General features: G+C 37.3%; 2 protein-coding genes across 2 annotated transcripts in view; one reads left to right on the top strand and one right to left on the bottom strand.

The window, feature by feature from the left end:
- myom2b (myomesin 2b) overlaps window positions 1–24,726 on the bottom strand; it is a 51,432-nt gene that overhangs the window by 18,181 nt on the left and 8,525 nt on the right. Inside the window, 19 exon segments of the mRNA XM_034680027.1 lie at window positions 33–211; window positions 418–544; window positions 751–938; window positions 1,088–1,209; window positions 1,393–1,567; window positions 1,710–1,893; window positions 2,342–2,469; window positions 2,594–2,647; window positions 2,962–3,161; window positions 3,767–3,908; window positions 4,104–4,265; window positions 4,684–4,815; window positions 4,818–4,847; window positions 4,956–5,006; window positions 5,530–5,618; window positions 8,827–8,913; window positions 9,063–9,217; window positions 9,410–9,467; window positions 12,343–12,432. Coding sequence (XP_034535918.1) covers window positions 33–211; window positions 418–544; window positions 751–938; window positions 1,088–1,209; window positions 1,393–1,567; window positions 1,710–1,893; window positions 2,342–2,469; window positions 2,594–2,647; window positions 2,962–3,161; window positions 3,767–3,908; window positions 4,104–4,265; window positions 4,684–4,815; window positions 4,818–4,847; window positions 4,956–5,006; window positions 5,530–5,618; window positions 8,827–8,913; window positions 9,063–9,217; window positions 9,410–9,467; window positions 12,343–12,432 — 2,353 coding nt within the window.
- rnaset2 (ribonuclease T2) lies at window positions 18,655–23,208 on the top strand. The gene is made up of 9 exons (XM_034680031.1): window positions 18,655–18,867; window positions 19,728–19,890; window positions 21,245–21,294; window positions 21,393–21,450; window positions 21,778–21,842; window positions 22,224–22,337; window positions 22,512–22,557; window positions 22,717–22,791; window positions 22,971–23,208. Exons 2-9 carry the CDS (start codon window positions 19,735–19,737, stop codon window positions 23,172–23,174), a joined length of 768 nt encoding a protein of 255 aa, XP_034535922.1. The 5' UTR covers window positions 18,655–18,867; window positions 19,728–19,734; the 3' UTR covers window positions 23,175–23,208.

Genomic DNA, 24,726 nt, shown 5'->3' with positions numbered 1-24,726 from the left:
ATAACAATAAACCACGTTAGTAACGGCCTTACCTTGAGGAAGCGATGACTGACAGCGCTCTCATTGGCTGTGGTCCAATCAGAAGAGTCCTTCTGGGCATACTCTACGTGATAGCCTGTGATTGGTCCAGAACCAGTGTAGACAGGTTTCTTCCACTCAACCACCATTGAACTATCTCTCACCTCACAGAAAGTCAAGTCATATGCAGGGCCTAAAGGGCAGACAGAAAGAGAGGAGGATATTTATATCTCTGTATATGGACATTCATTTGGCAACATTACTCCATCCTTCATGACACTCCGGGATTTTGTGTAGTGGACAGAAGTATGACTGCTGTTAACTTATGGAGGTTTCTTGTTTTTAGGGCAGGTTTCAAGTTTGTCAGGGATGATGAGCCCCACGATGACATTTACTAACCAGGCTCAGGCATGTTCCAGGCCTCACAGGTGAGGTCAGCTGATTGTTTGGAGGCTGGTCCCAGACCAGCAAGATTGGCTGCATATACATGGAACTGGTAGACTGCTCCAGCTGTCAGGCCCTCCACCTATCAGTGAAAGTTACCAATATGTCAATCAGCAATTTCTTTAACAAACTGATTAAGTCATTTTACAGGATAACAGGAGCTGAAGGAAAACAATATAATCAGAACTAGACAGACGATGGTGGTGTTAATGAGTCAACACTGACCCACTCATTCCACTTAAACTATGCAAAAACAGTTTATAGTTAGAGCCATGTCAGCTATTGTACCTTATACAGTCTTTCTGTGAATGGTGGGATATTAATCTCTCTCCACATGGTTGTACCACTGCGTCTTTTGTCCACATAATACTCCTTGATGCTTGCTCCTCCAGTGAAAAGAGGTTTCTTCCAGTTCAGAACCATTGAATGTCCGTCACAGTTCAGCAGTGCGATGTCATAAGGTGCAGAGGGGTTGGCTAAAAAGACAGGATTGGATTTTATAAAGCAATAACAATACTTCACAATCAGGAATGATCACATTATAGAAAATTATATCATAAAAGTAGATAACTCATTCATCAACATAGTCATCAGCAATTAAGACCAAAAAAGTGCCAACACTGACTCAGAGCAGCTTTAACAGACAGAGGTGCAGACTCCTGGGATTCATCACTGAGTCCAATCTCATTGATAGCCTGAACACGGAACACGTAGGTTTCTCCTGTGGTCAGACCGCTGACCACAAACCTGGAGAAACACAATCAAACACTCAGTCTCTGCTGAACCACAGCACACGTTATTTACCTTTACATAACAACCAGGTTTAGATCAATCTATTTTTTTTTATGTCAAAACCATGAGGATGGCTTCCAAACACTAAGACCAACTGTCAAAGCAGTTAAATGTGTTTTTGTTCAGTTGGGAACATACTTGGTGTTCTTGTGTGGTTTGTGATTGGCTGATGTCCAGTCCTTGGATCCCTTCACACACTGATCGATGTAATAGCCAATCAGATTATTGGGTTCCTTTGGAGGAGCCCACTGGATGAGTACAGAGGTGTCAGTTTCCCTGGTAGAAATCACCTGGCCGGGAGCAGATGGCACACCTGAGAGCAGCAAAAATAGCAGTTAAATGATAAAATTACATTTTTAAATTTTTAAAATTACACTACATAATCTTGTGTGGATATTTTTTCACTTTTGTAGCATTACAAAGTTGAGGCAATACAAAAGTGGATAGAAACAGACCTTTGAGTTGCAGAGTCTCAATAGCTCCAGTTGGCTCAGATGGCTCACTGTTTCCATAGATGTTGGCAGAGAGAATTCTGAACTGATACTCTTTGCCCTCTGCAAGGTCAAAGACGGCGTACCGGGGAGAACGAATGGGGACCTGAGTGTTAACACGCTGCCATGCACCACTGCCTGCCATACTCTGTGAGGGGAAAGAGACAAATGTTACTTTACATCCACATATCTGATGATATGTTGTGCAGAGTTTGGGCTTTGATTTAAGATAAAATAGATTTATTGTCCCATTGAGACCTTTGCCTTGGACTTTATAGTGCTCTGATGCAGAAACAAAATACAATGGTACATTCATGCACCACTAGAACATGTCCATTTACATCATAATAAAATGCTACACATGGTAAAAATGAATTATGCAACAATTTCAAATATATGATGAGTGGTGGTGTTTAGGGTTTTAATGAACAGTGGGACTTGGAGAAGTTAGTAGTACTCATTTCAGTCATTTTGTGACACTAACATACATTTAATGTAAACGGTAATCTATCAAACACCCGTCTTAGTCTTTGACCATCTAGTAGTTTGATAGGGTTTGACAGAAATGGTGACAGTATGAGGACTTTTGTGGTTACCTTTTCTATGAAGTACCACATGGGAGCCTTGCTGGAATATGCAGGGGCTTTCCAGCTCAGAACAACATATGTCCTATCTATTTCTGAAGCGAACACGCGCGATGGAGCACCTGGAGGCTTTCCGTCAGCTAAACACAAACACAGACAGATGATAAAGCACACATAGACACCTGACTGAGAGACACCCACAAGAAGAATGTTACAGATATCACAAAAATACATGAAGACGTGTTCATGTCTTAAAAAGGTTACCTTCCACTTCATCATGGTAAGACACGACATCCAGTTTTCCTCCCAGTTTTTTGGCTACAGGAAGATAAAAAGAACAATTATAATAAAGAACAGACGATTTTTGATAATTTATTTTATCATTCTGAGCAAGTCACATGATAAACTTATTTTAGTCCATTCAGTAAAAAAAACACAATTTATAAAATGTTATTATGATACCGGAAGAGATCACTTTAGTTTCCATCAATCAAACCAAAACAGCAGTGACATTTGACATGTCCGCCTCTACAGGACACACTACTTCAAGTCTTGTATGATGTTAGTTTTGTATAATATGATGTAATAAAAGGCAGGATGACATTTCTCAGCAGCTATCCAGTTCAACCTACTATGGAGCCTCTCAAACTCAGTGGGGTCCAGTGCAGCGATAGGATCAGACATGCGGGATGGTTTGCTGATTCCTTTTGCGTTGACTGCTCTGACTCTGAAATAGTAGGAGTGTCCTTCAAACAGCCCAGACACTGGGTATTTGCAGATCTTAATGGGGTGATCGTTGCATTGGGTCCAGTTTTCAGTTCCAACCTCACACCTAAAAAAGGAGAAAGGAGAATAGAGAAAGTGATGTCAGAAAAATTCAAAATGCAACAGATAATTAAAAAACATATGATGGTGTGATGGTCTAAAATTTATTTAGCCTCACACAACTTACACAAGTCTCCCCAAAAGTCATATCATAACTGAACTGATAACTGGACTGACATTTTCAGAGGAAGTGAAAGTTTAGCCCACTCGATTTTTTAAAATGTTAAAACTTTAATTAAGATTATAGTAATTTACCAATCTCCAAATTTATGCAAGGAAATTTTAATATGTTGCAAAAAAAATAGAAGCTAGTTGTATTTAAATACAGGAACATTGGTTGCAAGCTTCAGATAATTTGTGTAATTTCCTGTCACATTCCTAGCCAAGCAGGTTTAAAGTTGTACCGTTTTCACGTGTGAAGTAAAAATTTGGTTATCAAATATTTTTTCTCATTTTGAACACGACAGAACAGCTTCAAATCAATCAAACAGTTTCTTCTGTGTTTGTACTGATAATCAATCAAACTCTATATGCTGACTTACAGTATCAGTTTGTCCTTATGTTGGTCGATTTTTTTTTTTTATTCATGCTGTTTACATTAGAAATCCCTACTTGTCCACAAAGTATCCCAGGATTGGTCCCTCTGTGGTGGTATTTGGGGGCTTCCATGACACAATCACATAGTCTCTATTGGCATCGTGGATCTTGATATCCATGGGAGCACCAGGTGCGAGGGGGACTGGGGGAGGACCATCTACACAGGAAGCGATACAATGACTTTTTATCGACACAAATATAAACACACATTGAATAAGGTGTCAAACCTAACAAAAATACATGTGTAACATTGACAACAAATCAGTGCTGGTTGTCTTTAAAGCTCATAAACTGGTGTTGATTTATAAGTTATTAACTTGTCATTAGCTGTAGTGTTAATCTCACACCTTACCTGAAACAGAAACAAATGCACTGTGCTCTGCGGTGCCTCCTTTAGTGACCATGCGGAGTGTGTAGAGGCCTTCATCGTCTTTGTACAGGTTAGGAATAGTCAAGGTGCTGACTCCGCTGCCAGTTTCAATCTTCACCCATTTAGAGTCAGACAGACGCGTGTCTGGGAATGAGACGAGATCCTGAAATTAGAATCACCTCCTGCATAGATCTTATGATCCTCCATTCTAAAATACAGATGATCATGAAATAAATACTTATATAAGCAAATATTAGATCTGACTGTATACTGAATTTAAATGATTAACCTTACAGTTTGTATTTATACCTCATGGCTCTTTTATGTAATGAAAACAGACACACATACCATATTTAAGCACTCATAATCAGGGGTATATCCCTAGTCTCTATTAAACTCAAACTCAATAATTAATCATGGATAAGATATAACATAGCTTACTCCCATTTTTCCACTGCTGAGCCTCTGGCTACATGTGGCCATGACAGCCAGACTGCAGTATGTACTACTAGCAATAATAGTGTAGTGACACTGCCATAGAATTCTACTTAATAACAATTACCATCTCTATACCACTGTGCTTCAGGCTGTAGGTTGGCCAGGTTGGGGCTGAAGGTCATGGTAGCAGTCAGAGTGGCAGAGCCTCCCTCAGAGTCAAACACTGGACCAAACTTCTCCAGAAAAGTGATGTTGATTTTGTGTATTGGATCTTAGGAAGCATGGCAGCTGAGAGATTGTGGTGGGAAACAAACACAGAATGGGAGATATATTTAGAAAAGGAGAACGATTTAGTCATTTTTGACAAATTTAGATGGACGTAATTTGGATGCTTACCTTCATAAGGCAACCAAGCATATGGGCATGACTCCTCCTCCATCTTGAACCCTACATGGTTATAAAACACAGGTAACTTAATAAGCAACAGTCCAACATGCTTCAGGATGTAAATAATCGAAAACTGAAAATCATTAGTGTGTACCTTCATTGATCCAAGTATCTCAAAAACTATAATTACAAATGAGGAGTGTAGGAGACCTCACTTTTACTTAAGATGTTAAAAAGGCTTTAAACTGTATCAGAGTTGATCCTTGGATTCTAAATCTGTCCTCATCTTCAAGGATTACCATTTAATGTAGTGTGTCCAGAAAATGAACTCTTGTTTACTTGGGTTATTTTGACGCTAGCAAACCATTAAAGTTGAGGTTTCATAGTCCATTTAAAACATATGATATTAAACGCCTAATATAAGGGATTCCTTTAAGTTCTGAAACTGAAATTGAAAATACTACAAACGTTTTAGGACCAAATACCATCTGCTCCATCTTGTGAGACTGGGTTTGAATCTTGCTTTAATGCAATAAGACTTTGCAACTAGAAACATTAAACTTAAGAAGACAGGAAGACTTACTCTTGACAATGATGGATGCCTGAGTGGAGGCCTGTCCATGGGTGTTAACAGCCACAGCAGTGTACTGGGCGGTATCATCAGTTGAGCATCTATTAGTACAGAATTTAAAATTAATCTTCAAGTTAAATATCAACCTAACCATGAGTTGTTTATTCCAAGCAGAGATTATATGCGTATCACCTGTAGATCCCTGGATGTTTATGAGAGTCAGTAGTTCTTTTTACAGTCTTTAACCAGGCAAATAACTAGATTCCAGATCAATCTTATACCCTCAGTGATCTGCTGTGACTGGACTTACTGCACCTGATGTTTTATTAGGTTTGTTTTCCAAGCTGTTTGAAATTGTTCACACAAATATATGACCTTTGACGGTGATCACAGGAATTCATTGGTTTGATTTCACAGCAAAAATGCCCGTCCAGTCTAATCCACTTGACATACTGTGGCAAGATTAAATGATGCTTGGAATAAACTTGGAATTAGACATATTTCTGGGAAACAGAGCCTCAAAGCTGTGACATAATCTTGTCGTATTTTTTTATGAGATTGGAGTTACTTTTGTCAGAACTGGTAAAAATTTTCAGGACATTTCACAGAAAAACTCATTTACAGTCAAATCTGCTTCTGCATGATGAAGACAGTTATCAGGTTCCCTCAAGAGCCATATGGCTGCAGACGTTTGACAAGCTTAGCGAGCCTTGAGAATGCAAATTGCAGAGGCTTCTAATCTAGTCAATTTTGTCCTCAGATGGCCCAGAGATAGAAAAATTACATCAGCCAAAGGTGCATGTTCGAGAGATATATAGAGAGAACACAAGGAGGCACAAGGGTGCTGCTCTGGGGTTTACAGGCCGACATTTTTCATACTTTCATGGCATGGGGTGATTTCATGGTTCATCCTCTTTCTTGTTAAAGCCTCTCTTTTTATCATTATTCTTTGTTTTATGCTACATTTTTATCTCTCTGTATTATTTTCACACCGATGCTCCTCACTGACTTTTCCAAGAAGACCTCATATGACACTAGTTAGTCATATTACATGAAGAATTCAGCCTGTGCAGACTGTGTAGGCTGAAATGGGCATAAAGAGATGACTTTGACTATATTAAGGAAGAGACTCCAGCCAGTTTCAGCGTGAAGCTGAGGGAAAAAATGAATTTGATTTTAATAGCTTCAGTAAATCTTCAAATGCATGTCATGGAGAGGGTGGTAGAATTAGGGAACAGGAATGCCATGGTATAAGAATTTAGGGACTGAGATGTAGGGGGGTAGGGATTCTGCAGTTTCTCTCTCAGTCATGAGCCTGTCTTAAAAATACAACAAGCTGCTGATAATTGAAATTCAAAAGAGTTTTTCCTCTCAGAGCTGTCAGGCTATTTTTAAACTTGAATACTCACCAATCCTTTCATAGTAACTATTTTCTGACAGTTCTGACTTTCAAATACAAAACATTAATTTCCGATGGTCATCTATTTATTTGTTTTCTTTGCCACTTAGAGATCAAGGGTATTTTCTACATGTAGTAATGGCTTTTGGCTAATATGTGTGTAAGTAACAGACAGATGGAGCTAAAGGCGACTGGATCTCAGTGGATAGTGATGACTTCAAGAATCCAGTAGTATCAGGTAGCACTAAGGTCAGCACTCGAACAGCTGAGCCTCCTAAGACTAAGACTGGAGGGAGAGTGGGATATGCCCCCTGTCTTCTCCCCTCCCCCCTATATCAGTAACCATGCAGTCAGTCAGCTGACTCTGACGTTATGACTCCAGTTGGAATGTGTGTGATGATCCTGAGGGGACCAACAAGAAAGATAATCAGAAGGTTCAAGACCGTCTTGGAATCAGCCATCAGTGGCCAAAGTTAAAAAGTGTAAAAATAAATTGGACTAGCAAGACATAAATTATATTGAAATGAAACTGTATCAAATATAATGAATTCCCTAAAGTCGACCAACCCATTAAAGTGTTGGGACAACTGCTGTGTTTACACTTACACTTGTTTTACACTTGTTTTACACTTTTCATGTATTTTATTGGTGCATTGCCATCCCACAAGGTGCACTACACTACAAAATATTATTTCTGCTGTCTGCAAAAGTGTGCATGATCCCAGTGAGCACTAAGTAGGATTTAAATAACCAAACATGGTTAAAATGATAGTGAAATTTGGTCTGGACATCCAAGACATGTACCAGTAATTATAACCATTTCTCAACCTGCTAAAATAGGGTTGAGGCATTAACGTGTCTTATATCAGATTTTGATTCAATCAACTGTATATTTGAGAGGTGAAAGGACGACAGAAAGTAATATTCTGATGGCTTTTCTAAAAAGTAATCAATCAGAGGTAGTTTAAATGCTGTCCACACAAAGACTTCATTTCAATGTTTTTATTTTTCGTTTTAAATTATAACCACAGCGCAATAGGGCAGTGCTATGTCATCATAAGGCTCAGGGACAGCTTAAAAAAAAGCACTTTCCAGATTTCCCCCAGAGGAAGAAAAATAAAGACTGCCCATGTGCTGATACGTCGGCTGTGTCACTCTGACTACAAAAGTAGAGAGATGCTAACGTAGTTGATTTCCTGATGGCACCTGTTGTAAAAGGGCTGAAATAGATTTCAGAGAAAAGTGTTGGGCTTGCATGTAAAGGTGATGGGATCGAAACCCAAATACTTGTAAAATATTCACTTTAGGTGCAAAATATGTGACTTGAAACCACTGTTAATCAGATTTGTGAATGTGTAATAAGAATGTGTGAATTCCTCATCAAAAACATAAACGTTTTATCACTATCAACAAACAGACTGTGTAAAACCTTTCACTGCTCAACCAGCTTTCAATGGTGGCCATAGCTGTCTTTAAACATTTTTTCAATTTTAAAAACTCCCTGGGATGTTTCCCATAAGCTGCAATATCACCACAAAATGCATACTCCTGTGATGTAGTATACTAGTAGCACTTAGAAAAATTAAGGGGATTGTCAGTGTAGTAATGGAAAACAAGAACGGTCAAAATGAATGCAGCAGTGGTAAGATACATTCAATCTCTATGGATACAGTTTGATGATTTGCATAAATGCTACCTCTAGCATCTTTCTCATTTCTAACTGTTAAATGGTTCTCATCTATCAACCTTGCATCTCATGTTGATTAAAAATGTGTGTTTAATATTTAATTGACTTTTCAAAGCTCCCCCTGATCCACAGATTAGGAATACTTGCTAACTTGCACAGCCGGGTTGTGCAAAGGCTGTTAGATTAAATGGTAAAATCAACGTTTTTTTTTAACATGCTGTACCTTGGGATCTCCAGAGAATGAACTCCACCTTTGTGTTGCACCAGACAATGTCCAGAGGACATGTCCATGATCACATCATCTTTATACCTTGAACAGAAAACATACAGCTCAGTTTTAAAACACATGTGAAACCATGATTTTTCAACTTTGTCATCTGTTTTCAATTAGAAGACCCTGTGAGTTATTTTGTAATATTCCTTTGTTAAAAGAAGAAGACGTTTCTGTTTTTTACCGACCATTTCACCACAGGTGTGGGGAAGCCATCAACACTGCAGAAGAGTTGGACAGGAGTATTTTCAAACACAGTGTGGGATCTTAGTCTGGCCATGAACTTTGGTCCCCTGATCATGGGCCCCTCACGCACATATTTGTCCAACATCTTCGCCGCAATCTAGACAGGAAAACAAAAATACCAATGAATAACAAACACATCAATAACACTCACATTCATACTTACCCACTTCTCTTTCAATAACTGTAATACACTAAACCCTGTAACAGGAGCTCAGGTAGACATGATTACACACTTTGTTTTTCCAGTGTTGTAAGTCTGGGTAGAGAAAGTTGTTCACAGAATTCTTACCATCTCCTGGATGTGAACTCGTGTTTTGTGCTCATATCTGTCCTCCTTCGACTCAGAGCTAAAGACAAACAGTGAGTCCGATCAACTACAGATTCAGGAAAACAGAGACTTTGTTGCACACAGTCTGAAGATTGTGTTAATTATCGATAGATGTGATTTAGAACATGTGACAACTTTAAATATTGATATTATAAAAATAAAAAATAAAAAATGTTAAGAAATTATTTAAGCATGCATTGTTTTGAGTTAGCAAATTAAGAACCGATAAACGATCAATGTTTCACCTACTAAAGCCATAGTTCTACGAGCAAAGGCTGAGGCCATTAGCCAGCTTACAAGCCTTTGCTTTGGGGATGCACCGATCTAATTCTGATATTGGATCAAGTGAAATAGTGAATCAAATAAATGGATCAGGTATTGTGTCAAAGGGGGTCAATCCTGGGCTGATCTACTCAATTCTATCTCTATGTAAAAATTCATCAAGCTTCATCAGTACTGGGTGAGCACATTGCTCCCAGGAACAAGGAGGGAGCTATTCTATCTCCTTGGTAAGAGCTAAAGTATCAGCTGTTTGGGCGCGTTTTGTGCTTGCTTTGCCAGTGGGTTCTTCAGCTGCTTGTACTATCTTAGTGTTTAGCATCAGTACTGCCATATTCCTCATGAATTGCAACACCAGTTAATATTAATAATCTTTTTAACCAAGTTTCTGGTTCAAAATCTTTACAATTGAAACAATAATGTATCTATCACTTTTATGTATGTGTTACATTCTGTTTATAGTTAGGAAAGCAATGATCTAATTAGGCCTGAAATTATTTTCCCATATAACAATGGACCCAGCCTCTTCCACACAGAGAGGCTTACAAGACATATAGAACACTAGTACTGAATTTCCGTTTGGTATCCCAGGTGATGGTATCAGAGCCAGAGAAGTCAGATGGTGCATCCCGATTTAAATCTGCAAAGCAGTGCACTGATATTATAAGCTAATGGTGAAGTTAATCAGCACTGAATCCACCAATCCAGTCCAATGTCTGCTGGAACATGGTCAGCATGACCCCAACCAGCATTCATGAAGACGTCAGTCCAGTCTACTACTGATACTAACACTGTAATGAGCTAAGAGGTGGTGTCTATTACCGTTAGGGGTTGAAACCTGCTTCATGCACAGAATGTTGATCATTAGCTTAGATCTCATTTGATTGGACAGGAAATTAAAGCATCTTAGATTGAGCCTGCTCTTAACTAGCAAGTAATCAATCACGACAAACTATAGTCCCTTTGTCAGAAGGGAAGTGACACCAACGTTTGGAAAATACCATACAAAAGCGCATGCGTTTGACATTGGAGAGCCCTTAACATCAACAGTGAGTTTTTTCACATGTGTGTTCCAGGATATAATCAAACTCAACATCTGTGTTCAGGGCATAGTGGTCTGAGCTTACCCTCTAGAGGGTTGATGTTATAATGAACATTTGTAATGAAAGAGCTGCAATTGCATCTTCATTCATTAGCTTTTGATAGCTGGCATGACAAGCCTTGTAATCAGGCTTTCAGTATCTCTACAGGGAAATACTTAACTTGCAATATATGAGACTTTCCTGGAAAAATTAACTGTCCATTTAGAGAGCCATGTTGTCATAATGTATTGTGCGTGAAAAAGTCTTAAAAATAAGAAGATGAAAATTCAAATCTTGCTGCTTTAAGTAATTCCCCTTTTTTCTTATGGCTTTAGTCAAATCTTATATTCGGCCACTTATAGAGTCCAACCTATGAAAGGCTGCCTGAGAAGTAGAAAAAGGACTTTTGCCTGAGAGTTGGAGATTGTCAGCAGGAGAGACACAGCCAGCAGTGAAAAGCTTAGAGTCTGTGCCTTTCATCACTGTTCCTCCATAAAGCCATCAGGCCTGAAGTCATTCTACTACCGGAAAATAAAGACGAGTGTCCTGCAGTCCAGAGAGTGAGGGCGATCCTGAGAGCTGGCAGCAACAGACAAGGCTGTTGGCTTAAGACCGCTGTGACGAGAATGAGGCAGGAGGGATAGGAAGGGAAGGAAATAATGCTATACTGTTAAAGCAGTGTTGGGACTGGATGGTTGGGGTCACACATACATTTACACAGCCTTTGGGATTTGTGGGTTCAACCTAACTAGCGAAGCAGGTAACATGCTAATTTCATGGTACTGATTTGCAGAGGACAGAGTAAACCTACAGGAAAAAACTTGATTACTTTATTAGTAAGGCCAATAATTGTGATATAAGCAGAGTTTATAATGCAACATAAGTACAAATAATTTAGCACTCTTCACTGAACACTGTTAAATGTATTGAGTAGTCCTCTTTAAATGAAGGTCAGACTTGTCAGTGCTCTGGTTAGCAGCTTATAAGCGAAAAATGATCAGCATCACACAGAAGACTCACAAAGTGGTATGGACAACAAAACACAGCAGCCAGAATACCTGCAGGTACTCCTCTTGATCACACAAAAACAAACACATAAACACTCCACGTAGTTCAAGAAAATGTGTTGCTTTTCTTCATGGTGTGTAACCTGTGTAGATATTACCTCTAATATGTCTACATGTTATGTCTGGATTTTCCTTAAATAGGTTGAATAGTAGAATTAGGGTTTTCAAATAAAGCAGAGCTGGGTGTTTTAGTCTGAAGTAATTTACCACAGACTGAGTTTGGATTTTGAATATGAGAATGGGACATTATGAAAACAATTTTCAAGTGTAGTTTGGAGTTAGTTTGTTTTTGGTGTTAGCTTAATATGTTAAGCTGTTATTATTTTAACCTTGTCTTGGTTTTTAATCAAGGTTGTCTGCACCTTATTAAGCATGTGGCAGGTTTAGCACAGCAAAGCTCGGACTACTGTTACAGATCTACTGTTAGCTCAATGCCTTTAGCATAGCATTGACATGTGACATATACCTGCTGTATTCTTTAACCACATATTGGCTCTGTTTGTGGTGGTATTCATGGTCATAAGTCCCACGTTTGATCCAGTCTGACATGGTGACACTGTAGATACACACACACGTACACACATAGAGACTGACATGGTAACAGAGTACAGCAGATCTTCACTTACAGGATGGACAATAAACGCAGCAACACAAACACACAGGGGCCTGAAACCTTGAAGAACTTTTGGAGAGACTTCAGGAATTAGACACAGCTGATTATTCTAAAGAGAAACAATGTCCTCTGTTCCTCCCCATTGAGAATCTGCACTTTGCAACAACGTGTGGTAACAATGGCTACAAAATAATTCATTTACAGCCTCACCCCCTGCGAAAAGAAAAACGCTCCCGGAATTTGGACACATGCACTTGGCAATAGAGTCACACACACACACAAACACAAAAGTCAGCTTCAGGAATGACAAGGTGACATTATATCTAAAATGATTTAAAGACATCAGGAACAAAGACACACACGTGATACATAAACATAAACAAAGAACTGAATGTGGGCTATTGCTGGACCAGGAATGTGCATGAGCAGTTAGTGACGCTACAGCTGTGCCAAAGATCCTCCATCATGTGACGACTCTAATTTAATCCTGGCCAGTTACGTATGATAGACTTCGTACCTTATTTCACACTTTGGAGATACATTGATGAAGCCATACATATTTCAATATAGGAAAACTCAACTATGTAAGTGTTTCTACCCTCATCATTTCTGAATGATTTGTTCTATCTCATTTTCTCTTCGAAAGTAGTGTGACCGACCAATCTCATAGTACACAAACCAAAGCAGTGGCGTCACTTTGTCTTACATCATAGCGGCGTTGAAACATAATTGCCTTACATCACCTTAGTCCCATGAGACTAAAATAAGGTCAATGGAAACGTTAAACCACTGGCTCCTCAACTACACTCTAAAAGCTCCCGAGACTTGCTCTACTGGCACAGACACTCCTGTTTCCACATCTCTGTACTAGCTTTCAAAGCTTCAGGGTCCCCAGAAGTATCATCAAAGTAATCTTAAACTGATGCCCCAAAAGTGCCAATCAAGCAGCCAAGCAGGGAGATGGACTACACTATACTACCCTAACCCCTGATCTCTAACCTCCAAAGCAAATAGCAGTAGCCAGGAGATTCCCTGATGGCGTATCATATGGTGCTGCAGTAGAAAATATTAGAAATGACTGAGGTTTGGACACTTAACACAGCTTAAATATAATTCAACCAGCCTGTGTTGCAGAAATGTACCACAAATCCAAAGTAGTCTAACTTGGCTCGTGAATGTATATTAAGTTTATTTACATAGCAACATCCAGCGCAGATGTCACAAAATCTAAATCAAAGCAGTTGACATATAGAAAAGCATTGAGCTTCTTAATTCAAATGCCCTCAAACAAACTACAGTCCTATCAGCCCTGTGCCGCGGTGGCTGTTTCTGTCAGTCCGGCCAACACTGGAACAGCAAAAATGGCTGCCAAATGACACCTGAGCCTCTCTGTATGTAACTAAACACCTCTTAATATCCAAACCAAAACCACACAAACCCTGATATTATTCATCTTCATCATTAACAGCTGCTTTTTGGACACAGTCACTGGTTGTAATGCTAATAATGATAATGATGATAATCCCTTGTCATTTTATTAGTTTAAAATGAAAGATGAAATCAACACTCAATTAAGTCAACACATTAAGAGTCCCAAACCAACACAACAGCAATTTGTCCACTGAAGCAAGAGTCCCAAGTGTCTGAAACCTAATTTGAGTGTCCAGTAGGAGCCCATGTAAACCAATTAGTGTCTCATAAACACACTGAACCCCACTGTCTCTCTGTATTGTTGCAAAAAAAGAAGCAGTAAAAGCCACTATCCTCAAAACAGTGGTTAACTAATACATCCCAAATACATTGCTTTGTCATCTGTATCCCATCACTCTGGTTCAAAGTCTTGTCCGCTTTGGTAAGGGTCTTGCCTGTGCCTCAATCTTCTCTCCCGTCCTCCTCCCACTGATCCCGTTCAGGTTTCAAACAAAAGTCGATTAAAAAGCGGAAGGTGTAGAGAAGGTTAGAGAGAAGATAAAATTATAGTTTAACTTACCCCTTGAGGTTTCCCTTGCAGCGACTTCGGTTCTCAGCCTGAATCCACAGGGAGTCAGCCTAAACCAAGTACCAGGCCAACAAAACCACCACCCGTCTCCAACCGACCCCCACCTGCCTCTCTCTGAGGCCTTAAAAGGAGAGAGAGCTGCCTATATATAACCAGCATCCTTCAAGACTCAGAACCACTACAACCAGTCATCTATTTGATTAACAGAGTTTGACCACTGTTTTGATGCAGAGGCCTCGTTAGATGTTATTTGACATTTTAGAGCACCAATTGATGCTAAACAACTGCTAGGTCAAGCACACCATGGTTTAATCAAGGCAAAATCTGACCATCATGGTGAAATCGAACACACAGATTTTAAAGCAGTGTATTTTTTGCTTGACAGAATTTGAAGTTACATGGTTAGCTCTCTTAAGAGCTAAAGTCACTTCATTTTTTTCTAGGAAAAAATGGCATTGACAACAAAACATACTTCAGACAGAATTTCCGATCTTATATAGCACGTACTGTCCTACTTTGACAATCAGTGCAAATCTGAATGCTGCAATGGAAACTCATGTCTACAGTATGTGGTGGTTTTAATATACATCTAAATTGCTCTTGATGCACTTGAGACAGTACTGCAGTCCTCTCCTTCTCCATATGCAATGAGAAGCTTCTTCAGACACTGTGTCGCATGCTGAACTTTGGCCAGGCCCTATTTATAAAACTAGCTACAGTTACAGCTTGGCTATTCCTGACACAGTGGAAGAGCTGTGAAACACATTTCCCATCTGAGGGGAAATTGTATGATGTGAGAACATGGAGTTACTTTAGAGAGAGGGAAAGAGAGAGAGTGAAAGGGTGAGAGGAGGAGATGCATGATGTGAGTGATGTAGACAGGTATAAGAAATGGAAAGGAAGCAACAAAGAAGATGAAAGGAAAGATGGTTCATTTAAAGCTGAAATCTGTAACTGCCTGTGTTGTTGAAAATCTCCAACAAGTACAACATTGAACACCAAGTTCATAAAATCTTGGACAATTTAAATGAGAATTGGAAAAAGGGAACTGACTGTTTTTTATTTTATTCCACATTAATGCTCAGCTTTTTTAAAAATTGAAATGGATAAATTTAAAATAGGAAATAAACAGGTCTAAAAAAATTGAAGTAAACATTTTAAGGCAGTAAAATTTTTTGACTGAATACTTCCCATTCCAAAAAAATTGTTATAGCATCCCAAAATGTAACGATTCATTATAATATATGATTTTAACACACATGACTACAAACTTCTTAATACATTTGAACATAATGTAACAAAGAAATCATTATGAGTTATTGGGCTGTGTATTAAAAACGATACAGTAACATTAGACATAAGAGTGTTATTGTTGTGTCAAAGCGTCTTTTGAATGTCTAATTGGGTATTGTATTCTTGATACAACTGCAATCTTTACTGCCTCCCTTTTGTCCTTGTACTGTGTGTATGTTAAACCAAAGTGAATGTCAGTCTGTGGTTGAAAAGAGCCCTCTGTTGGTCATCTGGTAGTACTATCTGTAACCAAATCCCAGTGATAATTTTGGTACAATATGCTGCTGGCTTACAGTAAGACGTTAGTAATCCTAGGCTACAGGGTAATGACATGGCAGTGAATTCTTCAGCAAGTTGATTGAATAAGCAGTAACAGAAAAAACTCATCAAAGAAAATTAAAAGGATGTCTGCAGTTTTGTTGAAGGATCAGTCTCTGTTTCTTTTCTTTTTCCAGATATTTGCATTTTTTTCCCATTTGAATGTGTACTTACTTCCTGGAGACAAAGAGGGATGATGTATTTAAATATAAGTCATTTTATATATCTTACTGAACACATTGTCTTATAATGATTAATATGGTCTCTCTGGGCTGCCTGTCACATTTAATATTGAATATTCAGTACAGCACTATACAAAGAGACATCTAAATAAATATTTTGACTTAATTAAATATAGATAAAACTTCCATGCTGTACATTCAGATCACTGTTCCTCTAGACGTTTTTAGAATACCCATATTCCTGCAGGAAAGAAAAACACCCTTTTAAAAACTAGTCTTCAAGAGCACATTATTTTGGGTTACATTTTTTTTCATAAAAACATATTGACTCTCTTTGACAGCAGAGGAGATTCATTCTGGGTATTGCACATCTATTTCTTTCACATGTTTTCTGTTAAGCCTGCTCAGATAATATATAGAGTAACAATGGAGAAAATCCTCCAGCATGCTATGAGCAAAGGTCAACTGTTAATGTCCCTGCAGGACTCTTATTATATTACCTATATGTACATATCATGACAATATAAACACCCAGAACACGCTAACACATTCAAACATATCAATTACTTAATTTGAGGAGTTTGCTTGTTGAAGAAGCTGTAAATATGACTACAGTGTGATTTATATGTACAATTTAAATGAGATGTAAAACTAGAAAAATATTTTTTTTTGAATACCAAAAGTATAGACATGCTATCTGTAGTTTTAGAATAAGTAACACCTGGATCCCTAAGGTCACTGGAAGGTATAAAGGCCTGGATAGAAAAGATAGGATATTTAGCCTTTGTCATGGTAATCGTATGGACGATGAGTACCATATTTTGTTTGAAAGCAGGAAAACAAGCATTCTGAATAATAGAGAGAGGTTCATACCCAGGTATTATTTCCAATGTCCCTCTCTGTTTAAATTAATTCTACTTTTGCAATCAGACAAGCCAAAACGTATGTGTAAGTTAGGGGCTTTTCTGAAGAATGTCCTTCCTTTGTTTGAGTAAGATCTGCTGTACTTCAACCATGCTGTGTGCCATCATTACATTGTTTTGTTATTTGTAATTTATGTTCTGCGGCTCCATACCATGTGATCATGGTCTGAGCATCAAATTAAAATTAAAAATTAAAATTAAAATAATTTGTTGTTATTCCTGTTAAACACAATGCCAAATTAATATTCTCGGTCATCTAAGGATGGAGATGTGACAGACCATGCTTAATCTGTAAGGTGTATCTATTTTTTAAATCATTAATATTATTTGAGGACATTTCAGAGAAATCAGACTCAAAGTAGAGATGCTAAAACTGAACTAATACTAATACTACCTCCGATTGACCATAGCTGACCGGCTTGGATTTCACTGTGGAAGAAGGTAAAGTTGTGCACACCGAAAATAACAGCAGCATTTCTCCACATTTAGCTCCAAAACATGAAAGTGAATTTTTAAAAGTCACTTTTTTTATCACATTTAGAGGAATATTTCTGCTCTTCTTCACATTTAATTTTGTTGTAAAAAATATATTAAGTTAAAAAATTGTAAAATCCAAATGCTAAATCTAAATCTAAATGATAAATATAAATATAAATCTTAAATATAAATATAAATCTTAAATCTTAAATATAAATATAAATATTAAATATTAATTTAAAATATTAATCTAAATGTTAAATATAAATCTAAATGTTAAATATAAATCTAAGTGTTAAATATAAATATAAATGCTAAATCTAAATCTAAATGTTAAATATAAATATAAATGTTAAATATAAATGTTAAATGTTGCACTGCGATCCTAAATATTTAGCTGATATATTTAGATTTAACATTTAAAATTTAGATTTATATTTAACATTTAGATTTATATGTAACATTTAGATTTAGATTTAACATTTAGATTTAACATTTAGATTTATATGTAACATTTAGATTTATATGTAACATTTAGATTTATATGTAACATTTAGATTTAGATTTAACATTTAGATTTATATTTAATATTTAGATTTAGATTTAACATTTAGATTTAGATTTAGATTTAGCATTTGGATTTAACAATTATTTTAACTTAATATATTTTTCACAACAAAATGAAATGTGAAGAAGATCACAAATATTCCTCTAAATGTGATTAAAAAAAAGTGACTTTTTAAAATGCACGACATTTTTATGACGTTTTGGAGCTAAATGTGGAGAAATATTGTAGTTATTTTCGGTGTGTACAACTTTACAAACGGCGCCTAATAAGAAGGTGTCAAAAACATTGACGACTAAATACAGTTTACATCAGCGACCCGGGTTTCAAAAAGCCGAACTCATTATTTTCAATTCTTTAAATTTGGTGGGATCCGTGCCCGGACAATAAACCACGCCATCCAACTCGGCACGTGATGACGCATGACGTGTGCGGCGCTCCTTATTGGCTAAAAGGAGACGTTCAGGTAGTAAAGCTGCAGCGGGACACAAACAAGAGACTGTTCACCAGCACTCACTGTACCCTGAGTAATGCACAAATCTAGTTAAGTTGTTTTAATGATCTACAACACGACGCCAGGGTAAACATCTCTATTTTTTGTTCCAGCGTCTCCAGCACAAGGTAAGACCGATCCAAGTTATTCAAATGTACACAGTAGCCTACAGATTGGGACTCTGTTTTTAAGTTTTCTCTTCCTGTAGACTTGGCAGTACAGCTAGTTAATGTTGACGTCGAACTGCCAACATAAAGCTTTCAGGTCGGCTTAGCATGTTATCATGAATTGAATAAAGTACTGTGGCATTAGAGCAAGGGCTAAGGTACGAGAAACACGCTTTAGAGAAACATTTTCATGTCTTAGGATTAGTTTCAAAGTTGCCCGTCAATAAATGCCACTTATTCTTGGCTGCATCTCATTTTTCGATTGATCGACTAAAATAAACATAGCCCTTAAACGGCATTCATGACTGAACATGCAATTAGTTTTCATCCAGTGTGTTTGTGTTGGACGCCATTGATTCCCCGTGCCTGCTGCACTCTGAACTGCACTGTAATGCAGAAAGCGATATGTTCAGAGGAGGGATTGATAGTTCATTCCGTGTTTGCTAAACGTGCCCATGTATTATGTTCAAAGTGCGCATAGTTCGTCTATTTGAGGAATAAAAAACTACATTTTTGCTGATGGACCAAGTAAATAGTCACGAGGTTTTGGTTACCACACACTTCTCCAAGTCAAAACTGACACCTCTTTGTTCTCTTTATGTGCATTACGTTATACTCCCCTTTCTTAGATCTAAAACATTGTGATCATTTTTTGAAAGTCGATTATTATAAATTAAATCTTGATTTTCACACTAACATCTTGATCATTTCTGCCCTCTGGAAATGTCTCTGCGTTTTGTAAGGTGGACCAGAGGCCTGCATTGTGTCTGATGTTAAAATAAGAAGCATCTTTTAATAACACATCTGTTATCTTCTTTTAGGTCCAGCATGAGGCTGTGCTCCCCTCTTCTGCTGTGCCTGGCAGCAGTCCTGTCCTCTGCCTATGTGATCACACATCCTCATCATCACCATCATCATCATGAAGATGACAGCATTTGGACAAAACTGATTCTGACTCACCACTGGCCAAACACCTTCTGCAGTGTGAGTGTCTTTATGCCTTTTCTGTGTTGTCTTTGACATCTTGACGTTTTTATGGTACACAGTTTAACACATTACTGTAGAAGTTGTACAGGTGTTATAAACAAAATAACACCTAGTTGCTTAGATATCCCATAACCTTACAACAATGTTATTTATGTGACCTGTGCATAGCCAATGAATTACTCTCTCTGGTCAGAGTAATTCCTGCACAAGTGTTTTTTATAACCCTGCACCCAAGCAGGCTAGCCATCGCTTGAAAAGGGTTCTGCATCAACTATGCAAAGGTTTACATTGTTACTTTAGTCTATGTTGACAAATGTCTAATGAATGATAGTGTGGATATTATAATATTTATCTAACAGTTATGATAAAGTGTTCAAAGATGTGGTTTATCAGCCTTATACAATGTTGGCTTCTGATACTTCCTGATCTCCGGGGACTTCAACCATTTATTTTCTACATAGCTTATTCGGTCTTCTGTACATAATTTGTTATCATTATCTTCATTGTATTTGTATTTATATCTCATTAATTACTTATTCTATTAATATAATTTGATATTCTTAATTATTGTGTATAGGAGCAACTTGAATGACTGAATTTCCCCCCGGGATAAATGAAGTATTTCTGATACTGATTCTGACTGTTGTATTACAGAGTCAACATTAGAACCCCTTCGTGTCATGTGATTTCTAAGTCTGAATCATGAGAAAGACTGTGTGACTGCTAAGCACTGTGGTTGGATTAGGAAAGTTTTTGTTCTCTCACTGACGCTGCAGTTTCGAACAACTTGAGAAGTCGCAGCCCTCAAAATAACACCCTTTTCTACGCTCTTTGAGTGCACTCTTGTTGCGTTTCATTATTTCAACAATAACAAGGTACAGTTTCAGGTAGAATATTATGTCTTGTGTCATATTCCATTTGTCCAACTGTGTGTCAAGAAGTGAAGGCTTGATTTGAAACATTATCATCCTATATGAAAAGTTTTTGTTTGGTATTTTTTGCTGTTAGCTCTAGGTCTCTTCGTACTTAATGATTCAAAGGCCTTTGATTTTTAGAAGTGCATATCTAGTTCTGGGAAGAAATTTGGACTCAGCAGTTATACCCTGTCTACCGTGAGCTGTTCCTGAACCGCAAAATAAACAAAACTGTTGCAGTTCCCCTTTCCATTGCAAAATGCCACAGTCTTGACAGGAAAAGAAGGAACTTGTCTATATAGTTAGTTTGAAATGCAAAAAAAACAAAAATGCCAGACACACTGTATCCATGAAGTGTCAGATGATAATTGTGAAGAAGTATTTTCTTTATGTGTCCAGATAGATTAACAACAATCCCTTTCCTTCATAAATCTCAGATGGAGCACTGTAAGCCAAACATTAGCTACTGGACACTACATGGACTCTGGTATGTATTACAGTGGTTTGTGTTTGTGCTGTTCCATTTGCATCGGTGTTTTTATTCATCAGCATGTTTGTCTTAATCATAATTTTTCTGTTTTCCAGGCCTGATAAAGGCATTGACTGCAATTCATCATGGCATTTCAACTCCTCTAAAATAGAGGTACAACTTTGTTCTTTATCTTTATAACTGTGTAACATTCATTAGTCATTTCTTGTCCTTTTAAGATCAGATCTGTTAAATTTACTGGGAAGGAACATAAACATACACTCATTTACACCTCTGACAAGTGGAAGAAAAATTTAAACTAAAAGGAGAATTTTTTTAATTGCATCTGCATGTAAATATCTTTTCATATAAAGCCACGTTTATAGAGACGTAGAGTAAAGTTTGGGGTTGGGAAACTTAATTCATGATGTTTTTCCCTATTTTCTAAAGGATATTATGCTCAAAGTTTGAAAAACAAATCTTTTCTTCATTTGTTTTCAGGATCTGCTTCCAGACATGAGGAAGAGTTGGCCTGACTTGCTGAAACCCACTTCTAGTGAATTCTGGTATGGATCAATAAATCCTTCAGTTCTAACTCTGTCAATCAAACTTCACCTGACCTATGGCTGGTTACAAGCATTTACCTCCAGGTTTTTGGAAAGATGGCAACATAAAGGCATATCATGTATATTTCCATGGCATACTATAATATGAAGAATTGTGCATTTATCCATTGACTATCAAATAAGTACATTACTTCATTAGTCATTAGTTTTATAGAAACAAGCCACTTACATTCATGTTTTCTAGCTTCATCTGCACAGTTGTTTTCAGATTTCTCCAAAGTCTAACCATATAAATTACAGAAAGTGATACAGCTGTGGCTAAACTCAGATACAGTTACTTTACATTAAAAGCTATTGCTACCTATCCATCTGTTTCAACAGGAAGTATGAGTGGCACAAACATGGAACATGTGCAGCCAAAGCAGATTCTCTGAATAGTCAACATAAATATTTCAGCAAGGCACTGGAACTGTACCATAAAGTGGATTTGGACAGGTACGGCACATGTACACACTTTTTACTTTGAAACACTGAAACGTTTTATTGTTCTCATTATTGTCTCAAGGTACGTGGTCTGTGTGAGCCCTGTACATTTTTACTCTTTCATTTACTTTTTCTATATCCATCTAAATGAGAGCAAAACAGGATTCTGTGTTTCTGTTACTGTAGAGTCCTTAAGAAGTACAACATCACCCCCTCAGAAGACTACTACAAAGTAGGTTTATTTATTATTTAATTTCAAAACCTTTTTTTAGAATTTGTATTCTAAATCATTCGAAACATTTAATGTTGATAATAGTCTGTAGTAAATAAAATGTCAGTAAAGTGATCCTCTCACCTTTGTTTTCTCTCTTTGTAATGTGTATGTCTATAGTTATCACAAATTGAAGACGCCATAGAGAAGTCCTACAACGCCAAACCAAAGATCCAGTGTGTCCACCAATCAAGGGTATGAACTTCTAATTCTACATTTTCATAATAAAATGATATTTTTTAGTTTATTTTTAGCACGTTACTATTCTTAGGCATATTAAGTATATGTATTGTATCAGGTGTATTTTTATTTCAGGTGTTTTATGATTCAGCTGACAGTCTGTTTGATTGTTAAATTATGTTTTTGTTTGACAGAGAGATGATGTCCAGGTTTTGGGGCAGATTGAGATCTGTTTCGGCTCCGACTTCACCCTGCTGGACTGTGAGAGACATTTTGCCATAGACACAAATGGGAATGATCTCATGGATGTTGACAGGCCGTCTGGGTTCAGTGTGTGTCAGCATGATGTGCCAGTTTACTACCCACCTCTCGCTAAAAGAAATAATCACACAAAATAAAAATAAAAACACACTACAACACTATTTTCACACACTGAAAGACAAGTGTCTTCTTTGTTTACCAATCAGCTATACTGTAACATGCACACAAACACGCACACACAACAGTTTTCTTTTCCTCATGCTTAACAGTAATCATAGTTTCAGTGATAGTGAGTGTCAAAAATAGCTTCAATCAGTGTAGTCTCGAGTAAAATGTTAACTTCATGTAAATTCTAGCAGTGACAGCTACCTGATTTAAAAAGTACCTTATGTGCAATGTTATTTTTATATCTGACAGATACAGGACACCCAAACACTCCGCTACCACCTAGTGCTTTAATGGGATTATGTGCCATTCTGACCCTTTATAGCAGATCAATCCAATAGTGCACAGCTTGTTTTTTTTCCGCAGCTCAACAAGGGGACAACATGGGGATTTCAGGTCAGGCAGACGGGCAAGCATGCAGCTTACTGTGCCTGTTAGACAAATAAGTGAAGCCTCTATGCATGTTTGCAGGTTCCCCTGCCTTAATGCTGTTGAGATTTCAAACTCAAGTGTAATGTGTGACTCTGCTGGCCATATTTTATACCACAGTTTGCTCAAATATGTGCCACAATCTTTTTTTTTTCTTGCAAAGCTTATCTCACTTTTAGATAACGATTCATTAGATAATGTTTTCAATAATATTTTGATGACTAAATTTGTCCAGAACATATAAATAGCTATTTCTCATTATTGTTAAATAATGAAATAAGTAACATTAAATGCACAATTTGAAAGCTTTTGGAACAAGAGTCATATTCTAAAACCACTACTGCTTCTCCCGTGTACAGAAGCCATAGACCTCGAAGCAAGTTGACCAAGTTTAAATCTGACCTGTGGTCGTTTGCCGCATGTCATCCACCCACTGCCTCTTCCAAGTTTCCCACAACATGCACAGTCCTTCCCTCTAAATAAAGGCATCAGGGAAAAAACAACTAGTAGGAGTTATAACTTTGATGTTTACCAAGTACATAGGAAGTTCTTTAGTTTTTACAATTTGCAGAGTTTAAACCTAGTAAACTATATTATGCATAGACTTAAAGGTAAATATAGTACATGGTGGTGAATGGAGTATTTCTTCAGGTGATTAAGTCTTAAGCAGACATGATGTTGCACAGTTGTCGAATGTATTTATAATTGTTACGGCTCTGAGGCCAAAATGTTTGTTCCTCATGGATGTTGCTCTGATAAATACTATTTTTAATCACAAAATGATTTGTACAGTGATTTGTTTCTAATGGCTGTGTTTGTCTGTGCATAGATAAATCAATTTGCTGTAACTGGAAAGTAAATGATAATTCTTCCAGTTACACTGGAGAATTGCTATGGTGTAAAATAGTTGAAATGAACATTTTTTTAATGTCAATAAACATTTTATACTCAATCTGCCCTCTAGTCATGAGTGAGTTATTAAAAAACACAAGATGTTGATGGAAGTGTAATTATTTGCATTTTTAATATATGAAACTCAAAGTGAATTCAACTTGTAAAAATAACTTGTGAATAAATATAGGAGGCTTAAGGTGG

Source organism: Notolabrus celidotus, chromosome 3 (assembly GCF_009762535.1).
Source record: "Notolabrus celidotus isolate fNotCel1 chromosome 3, fNotCel1.pri, whole genome shotgun sequence".
NCBI classification, from domain to species: domain Eukaryota; kingdom Metazoa; phylum Chordata; class Actinopteri; order Labriformes; family Labridae; genus Notolabrus; species Notolabrus celidotus.
Note: the sequence above shows the minus strand (reverse complement) of the source record. Positions and strands in the feature narration are given on the sequence as shown.